Here is a 22,833-nt window from a genome sequence, read left to right as displayed (position 1 = left end):
CCATGGGCACCCCACCGTGCTCCTACCTCACCCGTCCCCGTGGGGGCCTGGCACCCCCTCCTCTCTGCAGGGCACATCTCAGCTCTTCACCACAGAGCTCAGGTGGTTTTAAGGAACCATCTCAGCAGCCAAAGCAGCGCCGTGCCCATGGGAAGAGGTGCTGGAGAGCGACAGCCAGGCTCCAGCTTTGCCACCCAGTTTTCCCACAAGCGCTGGTTTCTCCCTTTCTTTTTAGGCCCTGAGCACTGCTCTCCCCCCTCTTCTATTTTAATCCTCTCTTCTGGGAAATTATAGATCAGAAGGGTGAAATGAGAGACGGAGATACATGCACCCACTAATAAGCACTAAGCACATATTGACACAAGGTGTAATCAATCTGGAAGCTGAAAAGAGCTGAACCAGCACGGGCCAGCCAGCCAAAACCCACACAACCTCTTTGGGAAGTTTAAACTAGCCCTTCCTGCGGCTGGGAGCAGGTTCATCCCGGCCTCCAACAGCCCTCTCCAGGAAAAACACCTAAAGAGCTCAAAGGAAAAATAAGGAGGGTCAATAATAAACCCTTCCCAACACGGCTGGGGTGAAGGGAGGAGCTAGACCTGTCTCCACCTTTAAACCTTCTTGAGGGCACCTCCTCCAGACACGTCCCACCGCTGCGGCAGGGGATGCTCTGACACCCTGGCTGGTCCCTCCAGCATCACCCTGAGCCCATCCTGCACACCTGGACCTTGTGCCTGTGCAGCAGCACCATAGCCACCATGGGGACCTCAGTGTGCGACCCCACCAAGGGCGTGCTGGTAGCTCTGGCCAGCGTGGACCTCCCCAGCCAATCCCCCCTGGTTTCAGCCCCGGCAGCTAATCTCCCTGTCCGGGACCAAAGTCTGACCTGTCCCACCTGGTTGCCATGGAGAAGGCTGTAATGGTATTAGGAAAAGCAGCAAAATCATAAACAAAATGGCTTTTAAACTAGTTAAACTCTAAGGAGTCACTTACCCTTCCGGGCCTGCAAGTCCCACCCCAGGAGCTCCCTCTGCATCCCATCATGTGTGTAGATGCCACTGGCTGTCCCCAGCTCCCTCTTGTGTCCCCAGCTGCCCCAGAGGGATGGGTGCTGGTGGCTCTGCCACGTCTGCTGTGGGACCCCTGGAGCTTCCCAGCCCATCCTACACAGGGTGCGTGTTCCTGGGCCAGCTCTGGGTACCAGCAGGGACAACCCTGACCTGGCTCGAGCCCTGTGGGGGGCAGGGATGTTACACGGGTGGTATCACCAGGGATTCCTTTTAGCAGATCTTGCCAAATATTGTCCCAGTCCAGAGGAGAACATCTTGCATTGCCAGGGCAACTGGTTCTGCTCCTCATCCAGAGCCCTGATGCTACTGCCCAAGAGAGCCAGGAGGAGTTACAACAGCACCCCAGAGCTTGTGCTGCTCTCCTGGGGACACCTGCAGGGACCAAGCTCCCTCCTGGAAAAGATCCAGTTGGAGATGACCTCTGTCTGATTTCCTGGTCCCACACTCAAAAGGTCCCACGTCACTGGAGATGGGGACCTGGCAGTGGTGGTGAAAGGTTTTGGCAGCTGCTGGCAGAGGTCCCTGTTGGCATGTCCAGGTGGAGATGTGCCATGACTACCACAGCTCCTGTGGGGAGCTGGGCAAGGTGGCTGATGAACTGCTGGCGCTTGGAGGTGGTAATTACCACCGTGGTAATTGCCATCACCATTACCTCAGCGGCCCGTGTGTCCACGTGAAACTGCGTCACCAGCTCCTGCCTGGCTGGGCTGGTTGGACTGGGAAAGGTGAGGACAGCCCAGAGCTGTGACTCAGGGTGGCCACACGTGGGAAATGTCCCAACCCCTGAGGTCTGGGGGAAAAGAGCTGTCACTGGGAGCAAGGTTTGAAGGCACATGGGGACAGCGATTGGCAGAAAAGCCTGTCCCAGAGGCAGCTATCATGCAGAATGAAGCTGGATACGGGGCAAACAGAGGCATGGGAAGCAGCTGCGTTGCTTAACTCCTCTCCAGGACAGGGCAAGTGTGCTGGGGCATAGGAAGGGTAATAGGGGGCCAACAAGAAACCTGGAGAGGGGCTTTGGACAAGGGCCTGTAGGGACAGGCCAAGGGGGAATGGCTTTAACCTGACAGAGGGGAGACTGAGATGAGCTCTTAGGCAGAAGCTCTTCCCTGTGAGGGTGCTGAGGCGCTGGCACAGGGTGCCCAGAGAAGCTGTGGCTGCCCCATCCCTGGCAGTGTTCAAGGCCAGGTTGGATGGGGCTTGGAGCAACCTGGTCTGGTGGAAGGTGTCCTTGCCCATGGCAGGGGGTTGGGACTGGGTGAGCTTTAAGGTCCTTTCCACCCTAAACCAGGCTGGGATTCTGTGATTTTCCATATCCCATATAAGCTCTCCAGACCTTCCTGCTGGTGGGTTGCTCCAAGCCCCACAGAGGCTGCTCCAAGGCTGATGGCGATGGCAGGAGCAGCCCCATGGTGGCAGCCTGCAGGGAAGCATCTGGAGGTGCCAGGGTGTGACAAATGGGACTTGAGCCACCAGTGGGCACTTGGAGCCAGGCAAACCCCTCATCTCCTGCGCTGCATCACAGGCAGCGTGCCCAGCAGGACGAGGGAGGTACTCTCCTCACTGAGTCCCCTGAGACCCCATCCAGGAGCACAGGTCCAGTGCCGGGTCCCAGCATGAGGCAGTTGGACCTGTCAGAGTGGGTCCAGAGGGGACCACGGGAGCAGCCAGGGTCTGGAAGGACTCTCCTGTGGAAAAAGACTTGGAAGAGGGGGGGTGAGTGAGCCTGGAAAAGACTTTCTGGAGCCCGTCAGCATGTCAGAGGCTGGTAGGGATGATGGAGGGCGGCTTTTTAGCTGTGGAGACCGGAGAAAGGTGTCACCTTTCGGCTGGAAGCGCATGTATTTAGGTTGGATAGAGGCAGGAACACGGGGGGCAGGGGGCTCCGGCTCAAGGCTGGGCTGGTGCCGCCAGCCCAGACCTCCTGCCGACAGGGGGCACTGCCGCTCCACCGCCCTCACCCGGAAGTGCCGTTTCCCTGGAAACAGGACGCGGCGGGGCCTGTACCGGGGCGGTGGCGGCAGCTCCCGGCGGCCGGGGCGGGATGGGGCCACACCGGGGTAGTTCCGCAGCACCACTGCCTGCCCAGGGAGTATCTGCGGATCCGGAGCGAGGGTAGATTCCCTTCGCTGGCGCTGGAAGCACATGAAGCAGTGGTGGGAATTCGGGGCTGCAGCGACCCCCTAAAGCTTCGTTCCTCATTCGTTTTGCTGTTAGGGACATCCACTGGGACAAAATCTGCTTCGTATTTCCAAACCACGGGAAAAGTGGTCGCTGTCATTCCGTGTGCTGGGATGGCACATGCAACAAAAGCCTCCCAGGCACTTCAGGGCCATAAGTAACACTCTATAAGTGTATTTTAATTATACTATATATATTATATTATTATATTGTTAATATGTGTCTTATCTTGCTGTCTGTGAGGTAAAACAGTGGAGGATTGAGTGCACCCTCAGCACATTTGCTGATGACATGGAGCTGTGTGCTGCAGTCAATGTGCTGGAGGGAAGGGATGGGATCCAGAGGGACCTGGACAGCCTGGAGAGGTGGGACAGTGTGAACCTCATGAAGTGCAACAAGGCCAAGTGCAAGATCCTGCACATGGAGAGTCCAGAGGAGGCCATGGAGATGCTGCAAGGGCTGGAGCAGCTCTGCTCTGGAGAGAGCTGGGCTGGTTCAGCCTGGAGAAGAGAAGGCTCCTTAAGGGGAGACCTTAGAACAGCTCCAGTGCCTGAAGGGGCTACAGGAAACCTGGAGAGGGGCTTTGGACAAGGGCCTGTAGGGACAGGCCAAGGGGGAATGGCTTTAACCTGACAGAGGGGAGACTGAGATGAGCTCTTAGGCAGAAGCTCTTCCCTGTGAGGGTGCTGAGGCGCTGGCACAGGGTGCCCAGAGAAGCTGTGGCTGCCCCATCCCTGGCAGTGTTCAAGGCCAGGTTGGAGCAACCTGGTCTAGTGGAAGGTGTCCCTGCCCATGGCAGGGGGTTGGGACTGGGTGAGCTTTAAGGTGCCTTCAACCCAAATCAGTCTGGGATTCTGGGATTCTATGAAACAGGCACTGCTGCAGCTCAGGGTGCACCCAGCTTTGCTGGCACGAAGGCGTGGGCTGTTTGCTCTCCTGAATTGGGTCTCTCCAGTGCTTGGGGCCGGGGCTGTCTGTGGCAGTGGCATGAGCCACCCTTCGCCCCTCTCTGGGCAGTGTGTGCTGGGAGCTCCTGTCCTCGCCCGGCCCGTATGGGCCTGGGGGCTGGAGGAGCCAACGTGCACCCTGGGAGCGGAGCTGCAGCTCAGCTCTTTCACGTGCTGTAGCACCCGTAGACCTGTGAGCCCCTCGGCACTGTGGGCGGTGTGTGAATTTGGCTTTCTGCTCAGCAGTGGGTGTAAAAAGAATGTGAGCTCCCATCAGCACTTTCATTACCTTAATACAATCACTTCAGGTCTGCTAAGTTCTTCTGCAAAAATATAACACAATTGTGTGTTTCATTAGCTTCTCCTTCCCCTGAGCCCCAAAAGAACTCAGCCCCTGGATCTCACTTGCATGGTCCATGCAATCCATGTCAAGAGGCTACAGGGTCTCCAACAGCCTGAACCAGGCACTGCTGGTGAGGAGCTGGTAAACCCTGCTCAGCACAGAGCTTCTCATCCCTCTTCTCTCCTCTTAGCTTTGACAGGTACTAAGGACTTCTTCAGAATCAAAAGTTTTCCTTCTGTGACAGATTCTTACCTAAACTCACCTGCTCTCCAGAAATAGCAGCAATAATGAGCCTGAAGTGAGGAGATGAACAACTGGCAATTCTTGAACACCCTGGTACCATTTGGATGGCTCATTGGCACACAAGATATGAGGATGGCAGAGATCGAGAGAGTATTGCTTGGAAACAAGTTGATAGATGCTGCTGGGTGGTTGGATGAATGGTTTAATTAATGAGTTAGTCAGATCTTAAATTCTCTAAAGAAGCCTGCAATAGAGATGAAGGCCATCCCTACAGCTGGATTTTAGGAATGGTCCTTAATACAGAGTGGTACCTCCCAGCTAGCAATATTGCTTCACCGAAGGTATCTGTTAAGCTTCTTGTTTCAGTCTCTGCCGTGTGATGTCTTATGAATACAGAAGCCTCTCGACAAGCATCATTTCTTTGCCTCTAGCAAAGGCATACACACACACCTCCTGGGGTGACTGTAATAACTGGCTCCACCTTAAACCCCAGGTGGATGCCGCACCCTGTGGTAACCAAAGTTGATAGCAACATGGCTTGTGCTGGACCTCAAGGGGAAATTTAGTGCCATAGAGATCCTTAGATCCTGCCTTTGCTTTTCAGTCGCTGCCGTGCAAGTTGACCTTGGCCTCCAAACACATGGATTCTGGAGTTGTTGCAGAGAAGGAGAATGTAAGTACTCTGACAGAACACGTGCAACGTCCTGCTAATGAAAATCTAAGTATGAAGGACTGCAGCCTTTTCTTAGCTCATGGAACCAGCACTCTGCAAATGAAATCTGAATGGCAGGAGGAAAATAGCAGCTGAAAATCCCATCTGCAGTCTGTTCAGGCTCCGAACAGCTGGATGTGCTGTGCTCTTCCAGCAGTGCTGCTGTGGGAGCAGAGGGCTCTGCTGGCTGGCACCAGCTGTGGGAGCTGTTGTGTGTCCCTAGGTGCAGCTTCAGGATGGGGATGAGAGGCTGGGATGGCTCGGAGACCTGCCCGAGAGGATGGGGAAGGTGACTGGCTCCAAACCAGATCTGTCAGCCAGAATGGGCTTCAGTGAAGAGGAAAAATTGAAGGTAAAACAAATACCTGGGGAGCTGGAGAGAACAGAGGCATGAAGCCACATGAGACCAGTAGATCTGTGGTGGAAAACCTGGTGGGAAATGCCTCTTTCTAGGGGTAGCATGTGTTGTGCTCAAATTCCTTGTTGGAACAGTGTGTTGGCCTCACAATCCATGGCTTTATAGTATACTTTCTCTCTCCTAGATTTCCAAAGGCCTCGTTGATCTCCAGATCGAGACAAACAAAATGAAGGAGCAGTACGAGGCAGAGAACTTTGAACTGAAGAACATGGTATGCCAAAGTTTGAAGTAGTTGGTTTCAGCTCTGCCAACACCTTTACCCAGAACTGCAGTCTGTTGCACATCCATCTTTATTTTGCTTGGCATATTCTCCTAGCTTTAGCTAAAGCAAGGGATTCCTCCTCATTGGCCGAAAACTCACATGAAACTCATCTCTCTTTAAGTTATAGCCTTTCCAGAACCTGTTTGGCCAAATAAATACCCTGTGACTGCTGCTAATCTGTGCCACAGTCTAATTCTGCTGCCTCCCCTCTGCAGATCCTGGCCCTGGAGACCCGTGTGCTGGAGCTGGAGCTCTGCAGTGAGAAGGTCAGTGGGGAGCGAGATGCCTTGCAGGAAGGCCTGCGTGCCCTGGAGACCAGCCGGAAGGAGCTGGCGGATGAGTACATCATTCTGAAAAGCAATTACCTAGCCCTAGGCAAAGAGCTGGACCAGGAGGTGAGACACTGTTCACTCTGGTGCTCTCCAGTTCACCCAATCTACACACAACTTGGCTTTGGGTTGTGTAACATAGCTTGGGTCCAGAATGGTTTGGCAGCTGTGAGCCAGCAGAGCTTGGGCATGGGTTCATTTTCAGGCTCATGGAAGGTGACCACCTTCTCACAGGGCTTGCAGAAGCCACTCTGCTCAGCAGGGACAGTGCTGAGCCCACACTGACCTTGTGCTCATGCAGGCACCCCGCTGTCAGAGTCCTCCTCTCTTCACTCCATCCCAGGGCCTGTCTCCAGCATTACCAAGGGGTCACTGAGGGGCTGGTCTGAGTGCACGCTGCAGGTCTCTCCTGACTGCCAGCATGCTTTGTTTCCCTTTCCTTCTGCATGGCTTGAGCAGGCTGCACGTGAACTGCTTGTAGTCTCTCTCATTTCAGATGGCTGCGGGAAGGGCCCTGGAGGTTTTTGGGGTCAGCAAGTTTAGAAAAACACTGAATATAAGCAAGTTTTCTGATTGCTCCTTAAAATATAGTAAATTTCCTGATGACTGTTAGTTTAGCAATTATTAATGAAGTTATTTGGACTTCGATTTGTGCAATTCTTTGGCAATAATAGCTGCTCCTCTCTCCCCTCCCACTCCCCCTCCTGCTCTCTCCTTTTTGAATTGGATTGAATGACTGACACCCTCCTGCCTCCCTCCCCCAGCAGACAGTTTAGCTGTTTCAGCCAAATGACCTGGTTTCCCATGCTGGTCCTGTGCAGAGCTGTGATGGGAAGATGTGGGGCTGGGTCCAAATGTGCTGGTTTTTGCCGTTTCTGGTCTGGTTTTATGGGGAGCTTTGCTCAGGAGAGCTCTAAGGATATGAGATCATCATCAACCCGTTGCAAATAAGTGAGTTAGTGACTCGTGAAGCTATCACTTGTCTCCCATAAGCTGAGAAATGGAGATGTCTTAGGAGGAGGCAAGCTCAGCTCTTGCAGGGGTGTGAACCTGCCCCCTAGTCCTGCCAGAGCACGAGGCAGCACGCGTGCAGCTGACTGCCAGCAAGGCAGCACGCTGCTGGGACACGGTACTGCCAGGCTCACCAGGGAGCAGCTCAGCCTTCAGCAGTCTCAGCTGCTTCTTGTCCCCAAGGGGGTGCAATGTGTTTGTCAAAAATGGGATTTTGAGGTGGCTGCTCTCTCTCAATGATGGGTTTAGCAGGTTAGCAGTAATAACACATCGGCTTCACATGGATCCTGGAATGTTTAAGAGAGTGAAAGCACCTGGGTTCAGTCATCCTGAAGAGGTGGTGGAGCAGCGTCCAGAAGCCAAACGTGAATCCTTGGTTGTAATTGGTAGGCTGAGGGTTTCCCCCCAGTTTCTTGGCTTTGACTACCAACTATCCCTGCCTGAAGCGAAAGAGGTTCCAACTTGGCAGGCTGGGACTTGTCATGGCATGGGCCTCCTGCTCATTATTTTCCCAGTGTGGACTTTCCCAAAGGAAATGGGAAAAGCAGCCTGTGGTTCTGCCCCCTCCCCTTCCCCAGCGCTCTTCGGGGGAGACAATGAACCTTTTACACATTCCCAATTACAAGTGCTACTTGTGACCTTGCCAATATGTTGTCATGGCTGCTTGGCGCAGCAGCAGCTCGGCGAGCTCATTCATGGTCCCTTGTACAGGAGCAGTGAGAGCCTCTGGATTGTCCTCAGTGCTCATTGTATGGCTCGATTCACACATAGTCCCGGGCAAAGGAGCATGGAGCTGGCCTTGCCTGTCCCTGGGGAAGTGCCTTCCAGAAGATGCCAGCCAGGCACTTTGTGCCTGTTTTCTAACTCGTTGTAAATTCTTCCTTTTCAAGCCTTTGACCTTTCCTTGACTCTCTGTTTCCTCCTTCTCCTTTGTTCCACAGGCTCACGTCTGCGGCGGTACAAAGTGAGGCTGTGGAGGGAACCCAACTGGCTGCAAACTGGTTCCACGCTGGGGTTTTCCCTGGAGCCAGGCCAGGCTTGGGGGCACAGAGAAGGCAGCGATACCCATTCCAAACCTGGAACTGCCTCTTTCTTTCCCCAGGCTGGTATTTCTGAGCCTGTGTAACCCCCTCTGATCGAATTGTCAGGGCAGGCAGATGCAGCTGGATCATTTTCGGTTGGAGAACAAGCAGCCTGTCTCTGCGTAGCTGTCAGTTTTCACAGCTGTATATCTCACCTCTTTGTCAGCCTCCTTTCTCCTCTCTCCCCCTCAGCCCACCCTGTGCTATCTTTTGATAAGCTATTCTCTCCACGGATGACTCAGATGACCTCTGCATCCCATCCTCCCGATTCACTGCCATGGTAACAATTACTCAAGCTTGTCCCCAGTCATAAACCCCATCAAAGCTTTGTTATCAACATAGAAACCCTCCCGTGAGACATGAATTCCCCCAGTGTTCCTTCCAGATCACCTGTAACAGAGCCTTTCTCATTCAGATCCTCTTTATCTTTTGGAAATGTGTCACTTCACACCAGCAGCACTTTGAATCTCACTGCCTACATGGTGCTGTGGGCTGGCTGCTGCTGGGGGGATGCATTCAAACAAACCTGGAATTAGCTGGGTGGCGGCAGCCTGGATGGATGGATGGATGGATGGATGGATGGATGGATGGATGGGTGGATGGATGGATGGATGGATGGATGGATGGATGGATGGATGATTTCGCCCTTCTCTTACACATGGAGTCCAGCACTGTTCAAAGCTGTTGTGTGGAGAAACGTGGCTGAAGCGCTGTGTGGAGGGTGCAAGGGTAGAGTGAGGAAGGAGGATGGAGTTCAGGATGGAGGGGAGGTGGCAGAGCTGGGCTGGGCTGGCACTGTGCTGTGGATTTCAATGCCAGGATGAGATGGGCAGAGGGAGAAAAGTTCCATGTGAATAATCCTGATGCCTGGCAATGAATGATGGGGAGCAAGTCTTCATCGGGGACTTTAGCAATAGGACAAGGGGGGAATGGCTTTAACCTGACAGAGGGGAGATTGAGATGAGCTCTTAGGCAGAAGTTCTTCCCTGTGAGGGTGCTGAGGCGCTGGCACAGGGTGCCCAGAGAAGCCGCGGCTGCCCCATCCCTGGCAGTGTTCAAGGCCAGGTTGGTCACAGGGGCTTGGAGCAACCTGGTCTAGTGGAAGGTGTCCCTGCCCATGGCAGGGAGTTGGAACTGGGTGATCTGAAGGTCCTTTCCAACCCAAACCATTCAATGATTCTATTAATCTATGATGGCATCCTGCATTTCCATGAGGATTAGAAAATCATTGGTATTTTTGAACATATAAGAGACAATTAAGAATAAAGCTTGCTTTCAGGAGGGGATGCGAGTGCCTGCCTTGTGCACACACCAAGAGCAGCAGGTATGTGCTGAACAGACACTGTGCAGAGCTGGAGAGGCAGCATTTCAGAAGCTCTTCTCTTCTTGTTTGACCTGGCAGGTCATGAAGAATGAAGAGCTCAGCCAAGAACTGCTCAACCTGGCCAATGCCAACCGCTCTCCTGCCATGGCTGGTGAAGCCTTTGCTGAGCTGGGAAGAGCGAGGGCAATGGTGCGTCACCTCTCCGCTCGGAAGGTGAAGGTAAGGATGCCCTGCCACCAGCTCCTTGGAGAACAAGGGTCTAACAGGCACCTTCTTTGGTCTCTTACTAAAACCAGACAGAAGATGTTGCTGCCTCTGAACATGAGCAACAAAAACTGGAAAAAAAAGTGAGTGTGTGGGGGTCTGGTGCCAGATCCTTGGGGAAGAAGAGGGGGAATTTATTCCAACTGTGGCTGGCACCTCCTGGTGCTAACTTGAATTTTGTTCAATGATGCCTTGATTGATTATAAGTTATTATTTTTTAAGCAGTGCAGTTGAAAAATGATACTACAATAATCTTGTGCAGGCAGAAGCTGAGAGAGGGCAGTTGTGGTTCCCTCATTTCCCCTTGCTAAACAGAGGCAGAGGTTTAGAAGCCAACAAGTGCAGAGGACACCTACTTCTTTTCTTCTTGCCAGTACTTGAGAAAGATGGGGATGACAAAGCACCCAAAGCTGAGAGCACAGAAATGCTCCCTGCCTCCTTCCCATCTGCAGCTCATGCAAAACCAGCTTAGGCTCTGCCACCAACTCCTGCTGGGAATCTGACTCTCAGTGTGAGAATTTCCTCTGGGAGAGAAACATGTGTGCCCTGTCTCCAGATCACACACAGCCTCTGATGTCCTACAGAGCTGGTCACTCCCAGTGAAACCTGTCCTTTCCCCAGTATGTCACTGCTCAGCTGGAGGCTGTCCTCACTTCTTCCCCCTTCATGAATCCCTCTCTTAGCTCAGCCCTCTGTCTCATCTTCCTCTTCGTTTGTCCCTCAGTTGCTTGGAAACCAGGATCACATAAAAGTAGAGCTTGAAAATCTGAAGAAAACCTATGATTTGCAGCAACAGAAGATGGAAGAGAGAGTGTGAGTGTTTGAGGGCACATCCTTCTGTTTGGCTGGGCATGTATGGAGCTTGTTGCAGCTGAATTTGATCCTTGGGAGCAGGAGAGGAGACAGCCTGCCTTTGGTGGGGTACAAGGTGGGAAATGGTGATTCACTCTTGGGAGAAGTGAGGCCTGGAAGCAAAACCTGATGTTTACAACACTCTTTAGAGGGTTAACTGCCTGCTTAGAAGTGGGTTGTGTTTAAGTACTCAACTGGCCTATGCAACTCTGAAAATCCACCTTCTGTGATGCACACAGCACATGTGTGACAGTCCAGAGATGAACCCAGCCACAGCCCTTGCCCCCATGGCTGTTCTTCCATTGACAGGCTGCAATGAGGTTGGTGTCCCAGCAAAGGCTGCTACAGCAGGAACACTACAGAACTAGACCCTCTGAGTGGGGAGGATAGTCACCTTTGGCTGTGAGGGCTCTGTGGCTGCTGGCTGGCACACATCTGGGGGCTGGTATCTGCTGCAGAGAGATTTCTGTCATCCTGTAGTGACTTCCTGCTCAAAACTGCCTCTATTGGACCTACAGAGAACTCTGGGGACTTAAAATAAACACGGCTTCTTCCTGTGTGTCCAGGATGGCAATGCAGAAGGAGCTGCAGGAGGCAAAGTGCACGACTGGGGACACCCAGCGCAAGCTGGTGGAGCAGTCAGCGGTAAGGGCAGGATTCCCTCCAGCCCCTGGCACCCCGGCTCCAGGACTGCCTGTGCTCATCAGCTCCTCCGGGGCACCATGAGCTTCTCCTAGAGCTAGCCGGGGGTGGATGTCTCGTATTGAGGTATTCCAACGTATTTCCTTCTCCAAGGAGTTTGTCATATCAAGGTGCTTCTCCCTGCACTGCTTCATAGAACTATAGAATCATGGAATGGTTTGGGTTGAACGGACCTTAAAGCACATCCAGTTCCAACCGTCTGCCACAGGCAGGGACACCTTCCAACAGACCAGGTTGCTCCAAGCCCCGTCCAACCTGGCCTTGAACACTGCCAGGGATGGGGCAGCCACAGCTTCTCTGGGCACCCTGTGCCAGCGCCTCAGCACCCTCACAGGGAAGAACTTCTGCCTAAGAGCTCATCTCAGTCTCCCCTCTGTCAGGTTAAAGCTATTCCCCCTTAGCCTGTCCCTACAGGCCCTTGCCCAAAGCCCCTCTCCTGGTTTCTTGTAGCCCCTTTAGGCACTGGTAGCTGGTCTAAGGTCTCCCCTTAGGGATCCTTCTTTTCTCCAGGCTGAACCAGCCCAGCTCCCTCAGCCTGGCTCCAGAGCAGAGCTGCTCCAGGCCTTACAGCATCTCCCTGGCCTCTGAACTCTCTCCAACAGCTCCACGTCCCTCTTATGTTGTTGCCCTAGAGCTGCATCAGGACTGCAGACGGGTTCTCCCCAGAGAGCAACAGAGGGGGAGAATCCCCTCTCTCAACCTGCTGTTCATGCTTGTTTGCTTCTGCAGGGGTGCAGTGCTGGTGGAAGGTGCTGTTTGCCACAGGTGGTGGGAGGAATTTTGTTCACTGCTGTTTAGTAAGAGCTGGTGTAATCACAAGGCAGAGGGGGATTGTAAATGACAGCAGGTAGCAGGGGAATAGAGATGATGAACATTTCCAGTGGGATCCTGTGAAAATCCAGGTCCTTCTCAGCTCTAATGCAGCTGGATATTTGGCAATGAAGTCATCCATCTCTAATGGGGCTTTTTAGTGCCCCTTGTGTGGCCAGAGGACGAGGGCAGGAGTGAGCATGTTTGCTGTGCCTAGGTGCTGCTCAGCTCCCAGAGCCAGCTCCAAGAGGTGGAGGCGGAGAACTCTCAGCTGCAGCTCCGTCTGAAGGAGCTGAATGAGGAATATCGCTCCCGGCTGGCGCAGTACATCAAGGACGTGGCGGTGGGTACCCCCAGCCCCAGGGGCTCTCCTTGCAGGGAAAGCCCTTCTGTGCTGGCTGCCCTCTTCTTGCAGGCTGTTTCCCCTTCCTGCTGGCTGTGGGGCTTAGGGAGCCAATGCCTGCAGCTAGAAGGGGGCTCTGTACCCTTGCCTTGGCCTGGAGGAGGAGATTCCAGGCACCCTCTATCAATCCCCCTAGTTAGCTGTAAGCAGGTTTTGGCAAGAGCTTCTGTGCTGGGAGAAGGCTGGTACCAAAGAACACAGTGTGGTGATGGATCAGGACACTCAGCAAAGGAATCTTTACTGTTAAGAATAGTTTAATTCCCAACAGGGCAATGTTGAACCATGTCCTAGCTAGCAGAGAATGTGGGAAAGGGAATGGACTAGAAATGATAACTCCCAACACCAACTCGTGTTTCCCTAGGCAGGGATACAGTACAGTACAGATGTACATCTGGTACAGCACAGATGCCTTCTCTGTCTTGAAGGTCCATGATGGAATTTAATTAGTCTTTCCTGCTCTTTGAAAATGGAAGATGTGCCTTATCCTCTGTGCTGTGAGCACATAAATGCCTGTAGTGTCTCTGGGAAATGGGTTACATGCCTTAGGGAATGACTCAATCACCTAGATGTCTTTCTCTGTATGTTCAAAGGACTTCATGGACAGCAAATCCAGCAATGTTATGGAGCCTAGCAAGGCCCCAGCTGCTCATGTTCCCATGAAACGCTTTGTGGACAGCATGCTGAAGGACATCAGGGCTTCCTACAGGGCTCGGGAGGAGCAGCTAGCCAGAGCAGCACGTGGCTACAAGAAACGCATGAAGGACTTGGTCAAGAAGCATGAGAACCTGCTCATTGCTTACGGGTAGGGCTAAGGCCCAGGGTCTGGTTTTCCTCTGTCTCTTCTACTTGCTGCAAAGGCCCAAGTGGAAGTGCCCTGGAACACCCAGACCTGTGGTGGGGACAGAGTCAAACAGGGCTCCAAGGTGGAGCAGAGGATCTGGAATACATGTTGATCTCCCTGCTCTTGACAAGCCAGGAGCAAGGTGTTTCCAGCTGCACCTCAGGGTGCTCTGAACACCTTGGAGCTGCTTTGCACTTACGTTTCTTCTGTGTCAAATTTAGGGTGAGAAAGTGATTCCACGTTGGATGGTGTGGAAAGGCAGAGGTACCACAAATAACTCCTGCCTCCCAGCCTGCTCCTGCAGTGCTCTCAGCTCTGCTCCACAGCTCTCAGCAGCTTGGGCTGTGGGAAGCAGCAGAAATTCTTGTGGCATAAAAGCCACAAATAGCTCTAGGACAAGCTCCCCTCAGAAACACTCCCAGGAATATAATGCATACTGCTGGGCTCTCCTGCCTATCCTTTGCAGGGGAACTGGCTCTTGGTGGCCAGAAGCCAGCAGCTCTCAAGCAAATGGTACCTCCATCAGCAGCAGAAACACTCGGTGCTATGACCTAACCAAAGATAACAGGCACTAACCCCTCTGGTATGTTCCAGGCTGCAGCGAGAGCAGATCCGGTCCTTAGGCAGCGCCGCTGCAGACTGTGGCCCTGCCGAGCTCCACTTCTCCATCACAGACCCAGAGCTGCTGACAAACACCACACGGGAGCTAAACCGGCTGCGGGAGGATAAAGCAAAACTGGAAATGGAGCTACATGAGCTGCAGAAGGTGCTGGCTATGCTGCTGGCTTTCGGGGTGGGGGGTGGGGAAGATTCTCACAAGCCAGATTCACCTCCCTCCTTAGGCATTCTGAGGGTTTGCTGTGCCTGCAGCACAGGCAGGGATGGTGCTTGCTCTCTTTCTCATTTGGGGAGAAGATGGAATGTCCAAGCAGTCCCCTCATTGCTTCAACCATGCTGTGCAGGGCTGAGCTATAGTTACTGGCTGGGCAGCCCCATAGTTTGGGATTGCTGAGCTCTGGGAGGGCTGAGGAGTAGCTGATGTTATGGGAGAGCTGCCAGGACAGCAGACGCACTCCCTGCTAAGAAGTGAAGAACGGAAAGTAGGACGGGGCTTTCTATTGAATGCCTCTGCTAACTGATCAGGAGACCCCCGTCAGAAACCCACCAGTCACCTCCATGTCCTCCCACTGGACCTGCCTGGGCAGAGACATGTCTCTTGAATTGCACAAAATGCATTTATTTAACAGTTCAGAGGATGTGAGACCTAAACCTTAAGAATCTACCACACATCATTCCCTGCCAGGGCACTGGTGGCTATTGGACTGTGAGGATATGATGTGCCACTTCAAAGCGGTGGGGTCTGTGGTGAAACTGCAATGGTTTAAAGTTTATGGGAATACTCTTCTTCCTTTGCCTTCAGAAAACCCTGAAAGAAACCTCAGCCTTTCCACTGGCTCCTGAGCAGTAAGTGCTGTTTCTTGGGATATTTCTAATTCACTCTCCTTGCTGTGTGGATTGAGAAGTCTTTTCTGATTTACTTGGAGGTGGTAATAAATAGAGAGAAAGCGAGCTGATAGGGGCTCATCTGAGAAGAAAAGCCAGCTGTCACCTCAGTTCAGCATTCCCTGCAGTGAAATGAACTGGTCATTTGGGCTTTGGTCCAAGAAAGCTCTTAACCTCATGTTTGATTTCATCATGTTTTTAGTCCCACTGATCTCTTTAGAAGCTGAAGTTAGACATACACCCCAGTGCTTTGGTGGAACACAACCTGGGGAAGGCAAGTGAAACACCACCAGTTTGGGATGGTCTTATTTCTTGGCCTACCCAATGCAGAAGCTAGGTTGGATACCTTCAGTGACCCTGCTACTGCCCTGGCTTCATGACGTGCCCTTTATTCGCTCCTTTTTGATGGGTTTCATCCCCCTGCTCTGTTACTCAGTTGAAACTCTATCAACTGTACCTGTGTAAAGGTGGAACAAAACAGTGAAGAAATCTGAGCTGGGATTTTTCAGCCTTTTAAAAGTTTGGTACCCTAGAAAACATGTCATGTATTTCACTGACTGGATGCCAGCACTGACTAGTCAGTGCCTGAGCTGGAGTCTCTCAGAGAAGAGCTTGAGCCTTGACCAGGCTCTGCCATGTTTTCCACATTGAAAAGTAGTTGTAGTCCTTACAGCATCATAGAATCCCAGACTGGCTTGGGTTGGAAGGGACCTTAAAGCTCATCCAGTCCCAATCCCCTTGCCACAGGCAGGGACACCTTCCACTAGACCAGGTTGCTCCAAGCCCCGTCCAACCTGGCCTTGAACACTGCCAGGGATGGGGCAGCCACAGCTTCTCTGGGCACCCTGTGCCAGCGCCTCAGCACCCTCACAGGGAAGAGCTTCTGCCTAAGAGCTCATCTCAGTCTCCCCTCTGTCAGGTTAAAGCCATTCCCCTTAGCCTGCCCCTACAGGCCCTTGTTCAAAGCCCCTCTCCAGGTTTCTTGTAGCCCCTTTAGGCACTGGAAGCTGCTTCAAGATCTCCCCAGAGCCTTCTCCAAGCTGAACATATAGATATGAATGCACCTATCCTTGAATACATGCATTAATTTTGGCAGACTCACCACAGGAATAAGACACAGAAAGTCCAGACCCTTAATTCTAATGATATATCTAGCTCTTGAGGTGCCACTTTTTAGCTGCCACAAAACTTGACCACCTGATATATTTGTTTTCTGCATGCTAATGGTTTATCCATGCTGTTACCTTGTTCCTCTAGCTGGTGTTACTGCAGCACGTAGCTATAATTCTTGCTACTTCTCATTTCTAGCAATCAGCTGTGTGGCTTCACTGTTTATTGTTCCCTTTGCTCCCATGGAATCTCGGCCACGATTTCCTGTGTGCCTGGACTGGGAGGCTGCAGCCACCAGAGGGAACTCGGGCAGTCGTAGCTCTGGAGCACAATGCATTCCTTCCTCCATACAACCCAAATTCCTCCAGCATCAGATGTGACCTGTATCTTGCTTATTCAGACAGGGACAGAAGAGGAAGAACTTTCCCACGTTGGGCTGCACAGACTGCTCAGCACCTATCATGCTCAGTGACCAGAACAAGTGGGTTTGTGCTCCGAAACGTGAAAAGTGGCAGCATTTGGCATTGATCACTGTTTCCATCAAATTCAGTGTCAGGATAAGAACTCTTTCTGCACGGAGTGCTCTGATGTATGAGTGTTGATGTGCTCTTGGAACAAACCCAGCCATTGCAGTGTGGCATCCCAGATTGGCAGAAGGGCTGTGACTCTTGTGCCCAGGCACAGGGACAATGCTGCATGCCCTGAAGTTTGGGGCATCAGGAGAAAAAAGGGTTCAGAGCACTGGGGTTTATGGTTGGATGGGCATGAATTGTGTCCAGCCCCTCACCAGAGCTGTGTGACCTATGGCTGGGCTGGATCTGAATGTCTGAACATGATCAAGTTCTGCTTTTCCCTCTCAGGCCACTGGATGAAGAGGGCTGGGCAGAGGTCAGGAAGCAGCTCCAGGAGTTCACACACACCACCCAGGTAAAGGCCTGGAACAGCCCATCCCAATAAAAGCTTGTCCCTAACCCACATGCAAAGGTGGGCTGCCCCAGCCCGCTGCTAGGGCAAACACACTGCTCCTGCCTGGAGCAGGGTGGCTTTCCACAGAGCCTTGCTGTGGTTTTGGCCTCAGCCCAAGTGATGCTCTCAAGGCTACTGGAAGGGTAGCAACCTTTGTATCTGCTCATTGCTAGACCATATTGGTCTCTCCCATGTTTCAGCACAAGCATTAAGGCATCTGTACAACAAACTGGGTCTGTGTTCAAGCTGGTTCAAGTCTAGGCTGCATCTCAATCAGCTTTCCAGTGTGGTTCCCCCTGGGCACATGAATATTTGTGCCACACTTGGGAATGGGCTGGCCCAGCACGGGGAGGAAACTGAGGTGATGTGAGCAGGCTTGTCTAAGGTGGGGATTGCTGTCTGCTAGTGATGGCAGCAGTGGGAAGAGGAGTTGGTGCTGGGGTCCCTGCCACACTTGGGGAAAAGGGTTTTGGAAACCAAGCAGAGGCTTGTTTTTCTGTGGTAGACAAAGCTATAGATGTGCTCCCAGACCCCTTCCATGTCGACCACAGCAGCCTAAGGAAGTGCTTCACTATTGTCTGGTCAGGTAAAGATGAACATCCAATTTGGGTGTATCTTTGTGGCCAAAAGAATGGAGATGCTGTGACTGAGGCAGAGCACTGCACACAGAGCAGGTCCTGCTCCTGGCTCTGTTGTGCACCTTGCAAGTGAGCTCAGACAAACACCTCAGGTTCTCCTGGTGACACAGGGACTGTATGGTTACCTTGGGTGAGGTGGTCATCTACTGCCCAGAGACACTGTGCAAAAACTGGGGTTCTGTCTAAAAGGGTAGGTTAAGTTCATTGCAAAGGGTTCCCTTTGGTGTAGAGGTGTGAAAGCTGTTTGTGTGCCAAATCCAGTGACCACCGCTTCAGCTGTGAAGCTTCTGGAGTAGGACATCACAATTGGCAGCACTGTGGTGGCCCTGGCACCCAAGCCTGTGCTCTGGTGAGCGAGGGGAGCTCAGCTGATGACGCCTGCAGAAAGCTGCACTGTCATCACCAGGCTCCCTTCCCTGAGCACATCAGTTTGGGGTTGCTTCTGTAGCCTAATGATAAGTGGTGTTGGAGCCGAGTGATAGGGAAGTGGTCACTCCCATCTCAGTTTTCTCTATGGTTTTTGCCCCTCCAGAAGGATTTGGAGGAGAGAAGCCAGCTGCTGACTCGGGCCATTGTGGCAGAAGAGCAGGTGTCAGAGCTGCAGGAATACATAGACAAGCATCTTGCAAGGTGAGATGGTGGGATCCCCCTTCACACGTTCTCTGCTTTGTGCTCCAAGTTTCTTTGTGCTCCAGGAACAATTGCCACTTCTTTTCCACAGCACTGCCAGCAGGGCTAATGTCCCACAGCACATCCAGATGTGCTGCAGCTGCCACCAGCCCTCCTTCTGTAGGGCAGTGGGGTAGAATCTGGCCTTACCTGTGTGCTCACTCATCCTGTGGAGGAATCTGAGAGGAAGTCTTAGCTGGAAGCTAAGAGAAGCAATCCCTCTCTTAGCTGAAATCTTCCAGCAGCCCCTAATGTACAGTCCTTTCTGACTTTGTGGCTCATCATGCCCCAAAGCAGGGAGAACAGCTGCTTGGGCAAGGAAGGGTGAGAAAAAGTAGAGCACATCTGTTGGAGCAATGGTCCAGCTGTGCCTCCTCTAACTCCACATATTCGGTGCCTGCCGTGAACTCAGGTCAGACTCACAGGTCTACTACCTGGCAAAAGCCTCTTCCCTGGGAAAAGGCTGGGTTTGTATCTGCCAGGACTCAGTTCCCAGCAGGCTCAGTGCCTGGGCTGGCTGCTCTGCACTAACTGACGCTGTGTGTCCTTGGCAAACACAAGGTGCAGTGTCCCTTTAAACAAATCACTCAGGATAGTGAGTCCACAGGCAACCATGGTGCTAATTCCCCACTGCAGGTACAAGCAGGAGATCCTCCAGCTGAGGAAGCCACGTGCGCTCAGTGCTGGGGCAGCCGATACTCGCTGCACAGAGCCAGGACTGTCAGGCATGAACCATAGCTATCCACCACGGCTCTGAAGAGCAGAAAGAGCAGCATTCCAAAGGAAGGAGCTTTCTGCTTTGTGGACTGGCCAGGGCACATATCCTTTCCTTGCTGAGAGCTGGGAGGCACAGCGAGGGCAACCACGTGGGTGTTCCGGGTCTCAAATTCACAGCACTAACATGAGACAACTGCATGTCTGTCCTGACCCTTCAGCAGCAGGAATTCTGCTGTTCCCTGAGCACATCATGCCTGGGACACGGGGTCAGGTTCCCAGGCAGCTTTTTACTGAGGGGCTCCAGGTTCCCATTCCTGTGGTAACATTTCTCCTGGGTCAGACCTAGACTGGAGTCCAAGGGCTAACTCTGCTCCTGTCTTCACTCCCCTCTCAAAGAGATAAGGCATGGGCTAGCTCGAGACAGACTTTGGTCTAACAGGCTAGAGAAAGGGGGTGAGCTGCTCTTTTATGGTGAGAAAGCCCCTTTTTCCTGTTTCATTACATTCCATTTTCCTGGAAAATGGGATATTATACACCGTGAGCAGGACCAAACTGATTCTTCAGCAGGAGGGGAGCTGGACAAACTGCCTCCAAAGCTGCCTCCAAAGGGCCAGCAGAGCAAAGCCTGAGGCCAGGAGCAGCTCTGGCTCCAGGAGCACCCTGCAGCAAAGCAAAAGTTTCAAGGGAAGAACCAATCAAACGTTTATTTTGAAAACTTAACTAGAAATAAGGTAGCAAATGTACATAAAGAGGCACTGGAGGCTTAGCCCTTAAATCCTACAATAATTCCAGGATTTCTAGGTCTGATTTTCCCCTCCCTTGCTTCCCCCCAACTGCCCATTCACTGGAAAACTGAGGCACTGCCAGCCTGCAAGTCTCCGGAACAAAAGCCTGGCCAAGCAGCTCTGAGCTGAGCCCAAGGACTGAAAGGGCTCCAGTGCTTAATGCCAGGCTTAAGGAGCCTGCTCTTGGACCTGGCTTCCCTCTGCACTGCTCTGCGCTGCTCGCCGCACCTCCTTCATGTCATATGCCCAGACTTGCTCCAGCCCCTGCCCAAGGGTGCTGGTGGGGGTCCAGGAGGGGAAGGGGAAGCGTCCAGCCACCACCCGGGCTTCGTCAGGGAGTTCTGCAAGGAGCTTGGTGGCCAGGGGAGGTTTCTGGGGAGAAAGAGCCAGCCATGTGGTGCAGTGCCACCAGCAACCACAGGACAGCTTCTCGGGAGGGCTGGTGGGGCCCAAGCAGGCTCCATCAACCAAGGACCCTTCCAAAACATATGGCTGGTGCCAGCCCTGTGTATGGCTGGGACTAGAACCAAGTAACAAGAGACAGGACAAGAGGAAACAGCTTCAGGCTGCACCAGGGGAGGTTTAGACTGGGTATTAGGAACAGTTTCTTCCCCAAAGAGTGGTCAGGCATTGGAACAGGCTGCCCAGGGCAGGTACCTCCTTGGAGGTATTTAAAAGATGTATAGATATGGCACTTAGGGACACATTTTAGTGTGGCCTTGGCAGTGCTGGGGTAATGGTGGGACTTGATCTTAAAGGTCTTTTCCAACCTTAATGATTTTATGATTCGATAAATGTGGATGGTGCTGAGCACCAAACCACTCATAGAGCCTTTGCCACTGTCCAGATTATCTCTCTTTCCTAATAAAACCCTCCTTGGAGTTTGCTCTGAAGAAGTTGGGGTGTGAGGGAGGGATGGACTTACCACGCTGGGGGCCAGGAACACGATCACATTGTGGCAATCAGAAAGATTCACCTTAAAAGAGATGGAAAAGGGGAATGCAAGAAGCAACAAGCAAAGGGGGACAAGGGGGAAACCAAGTATCTCACCACCTTCTGTATGATCTTCTGAACCTTGGAGGAAGCAGAGACGCCCCACAACATGTGGGATGAGGATGTGCTGGTGTGCCTGGGAGCAGCACTACTCGCAAGTGCCTGCCTCCGGCATCATCCCACATCCACCTTCCCTGCTGGGTTTCTCTGGTCAGGCTGCAGGCACCTTTAGAAGCACACCTCTGAAGGCCACCATGTGTCAGCAGCACCTCATGCCTCTCATCAAAGCTGCTCTGAGAAGGAGCACTGCTGCCTGCTGAACCAGCAGCCAGCCACGGGCTGCCCAGGCTGGCATTCCCCTGGGAACGAGGATGGTTTTCCACCTCCTGGGAGCAGCACAGGTTGAGGAAGGAGCAAGCAACCACAAGCAAGCCCTAGCGCTGGCCTGAACACAGACACGCCTTGGGACACTGTTACCTTCCACAGGTCTTTCTTCAGGAAGAAAACCTTCCCATGGTAACCAGCCTTCCAGGCCCGGTAGTGGGACAGACACAGGAGCCAGGGATTGAGCTCGTAGCCAAAGGCTGGTCTCAGACCTTGCTTATAAGCCTCTAGCACCTGAGGAGAGACAGAGAGCTGCAACTAAAACAAACATCAGGGTCGAGTCTGGGGGCCAGTTGAGGGGGCAGGGGCTGTGTCCCAGTTCCACTCGCTCCCTCCTCAGAGGCAGGGTGGCCTCAGGCCTTGGCACCTCCCTCCTACAGTGCCTTCCCATGCTGCTCACTGCATGTGGTGTCTTCTGTTGCCATCAAGGACTACCTAGGATTGTCTGGGACCACAGAGAACAGTCCAAGGCTATTTATGACCGCCTAGCACTGTCTTAGGCCACCTAAGGCTTGTCTATGACCACCCAGACCTGTCTAGAGCTGTCTACGGCCACCTGGAGCTTGTTTAGGACTACCTAGGACTGTCTAGGAGCTGTCTGGGATTATCTAGGGCCAGCCAGGAGGGCCATCAGAAGCCCAGCCGGGTGCACGGCAGCAGCTGCTCAGGGGGGGATCGCATCCATCCTCCTGCTGAGCACAGCCCCCTCCCTGTCCTCCCCGCACCCCCTTGCCCGCCCTTACGAGCCGTCCATCTCCTGATCCCAGATCCACCGTCTTCCCGGTGCGTCCCCGCAGCAGCGCCAGCGCGTTGGCCGCTTGCTGCGGGCTGGAGGCCTGGTAGGGCACCTGCGGAGAGCGGGGTCAGCGCCGGCGGTACCGGGAGGACACGGGACTGGGAGGGGCGGGGGGGGGCATCGGGGGTACCTGCAGCCGCAGGGGCACCCGACGGAAGCCGGGCATTAGCAGCACGGCCCAGGCGGCCCAAGCAGCCACCCCGGTGGCCACGGCCAGCTCCAGCAGCGACCGCCCGCCCAGCGGCCCCCCGCCCGGCCCGACCCATGCCGCCTCCCCGGGCTCCCCCGGCTCCCCCGGCTCCATGGCGGGCGGAAGGGGCGGCTCCCCAGCTCCCGCCCTCCGCGGGGGCCGGGCCGGGCTGAGGCTGCCCGCACCGGGAGGGGCCGGGGCATAGCGGTGCTGCGCACCGGCGGGTCTTTGTGTGCGGGGCGGGAGGAGCGGCGCCGCCTGTTGCGGGCGTGCACGGTTGTGCGTGGCCAT

At 53.5% G+C, this 22,833-nt stretch overlaps 2 protein-coding genes across 3 annotated transcripts; one reads left to right on the top strand and one right to left on the bottom strand.

Moving 5' to 3' along the window:
* Positions 1 to 5,216: 5,216 nt before the first annotated feature.
* CCDC78 (coiled-coil domain containing 78) lies at positions 5,217 to 20,055 on the top strand. Of its 2 annotated transcripts, XM_061350693.1 has the most exons (16): positions 5,217 to 5,293; positions 5,386 to 5,454; positions 5,717 to 5,845; positions 6,036 to 6,122; positions 6,389 to 6,568; positions 9,998 to 10,138; positions 10,216 to 10,266; positions 10,908 to 10,996; positions 11,602 to 11,680; positions 12,765 to 12,890; positions 13,541 to 13,752; positions 14,386 to 14,557; positions 15,212 to 15,255; positions 17,265 to 17,331; positions 18,541 to 18,638; positions 19,314 to 20,055. In XM_061350693.1, the coding sequence occupies exons 1-16, from the start codon at positions 5,279 to 5,281 to the stop codon at positions 19,432 to 19,434; spliced, it is 1,680 nt and encodes a 559-aa protein (XP_061206677.1). In that variant the 5' UTR covers positions 5,217 to 5,278; the 3' UTR covers positions 19,435 to 20,055. The 2 variants fall into 2 exon arrangements, with proteins under 2 accessions (XP_061206677.1, XP_061206678.1); XM_061350694.1 differs by lacking the exon at positions 10,216 to 10,266.
* Positions 20,056 to 20,080: 25 nt separating this feature from the next.
* Positions 20,081 to 22,833, bottom strand: ANTKMT (adenine nucleotide translocase lysine methyltransferase). The gene is made up of 5 exons (XM_061350827.1): positions 22,483 to 22,833; positions 22,300 to 22,404; positions 21,650 to 21,790; positions 21,105 to 21,155; positions 20,081 to 20,551 (listed from the first exon to the last, which is right to left on the bottom strand). The coding sequence occupies exons 1-5, from the start codon at positions 22,831 to 22,833 to the stop codon at positions 20,348 to 20,350; spliced, it is 852 nt and encodes a 283-aa protein (XP_061206811.1). The 3' UTR covers positions 20,081 to 20,347.

The sequence above is a fragment of the Neopsephotus bourkii genome, unplaced genomic scaffold (genome assembly GCF_033783945.1).
Source record: "Neopsephotus bourkii isolate Nb327-2 ecotype Australia unplaced genomic scaffold, CSIRO-AGI_Nbou_v1 NB_533, whole genome shotgun sequence".
NCBI classification, from domain to species: Eukaryota; Metazoa; Chordata; class Aves; order Psittaciformes; family Psittacidae; genus Neopsephotus; species Neopsephotus bourkii.
This window is presented reverse-complemented; position numbering and strand designations above follow the sequence as displayed.

What these genes read in the sequence shown, in the direction of transcription:
- CCDC78 (XM_061350693.1), top strand. An exon ending in AACCTGCTCATTGCTTACGG is followed by an intron (nt 13,753 to 14,385) that starts GTAGGGCTAAGG and finishes GGTATGTTCCAG; the next exon opens with GCTGCAGCGAGAGCAGATCC. An exon ending in ATAGACAAGCATCTTGCAAG is followed by an intron (nt 18,639 to 19,313) that starts GTGAGATGGTGG and finishes TCCCCACTGCAG; the next exon opens with GTACAAGCAGGAGATCCTCC.
- ANTKMT (XM_061350827.1), bottom strand. Translation starts at nt 22,833, where the DNA reads ATGGCCACGCACAACCGTGCACGCCCGCAACAGGCGGCGCCGCTCCTC. An exon ending in GGGTGCCCCTGCGGCTGCAG is followed by an intron (nt 22,405 to 22,482) that starts GTACCCCCGATG and finishes CGCTCTCCGCAG; the next exon opens with GTGCCCTACCAGGCCTCCAG. An exon ending in TGTTCCTGGCCCCCAGCGTG is followed by an intron (nt 20,552 to 21,104) that starts GTAAGTCCATCC and finishes CTTTCTCCCCAG; the next exon opens with AAACCTCCCCTGGCCACCAA.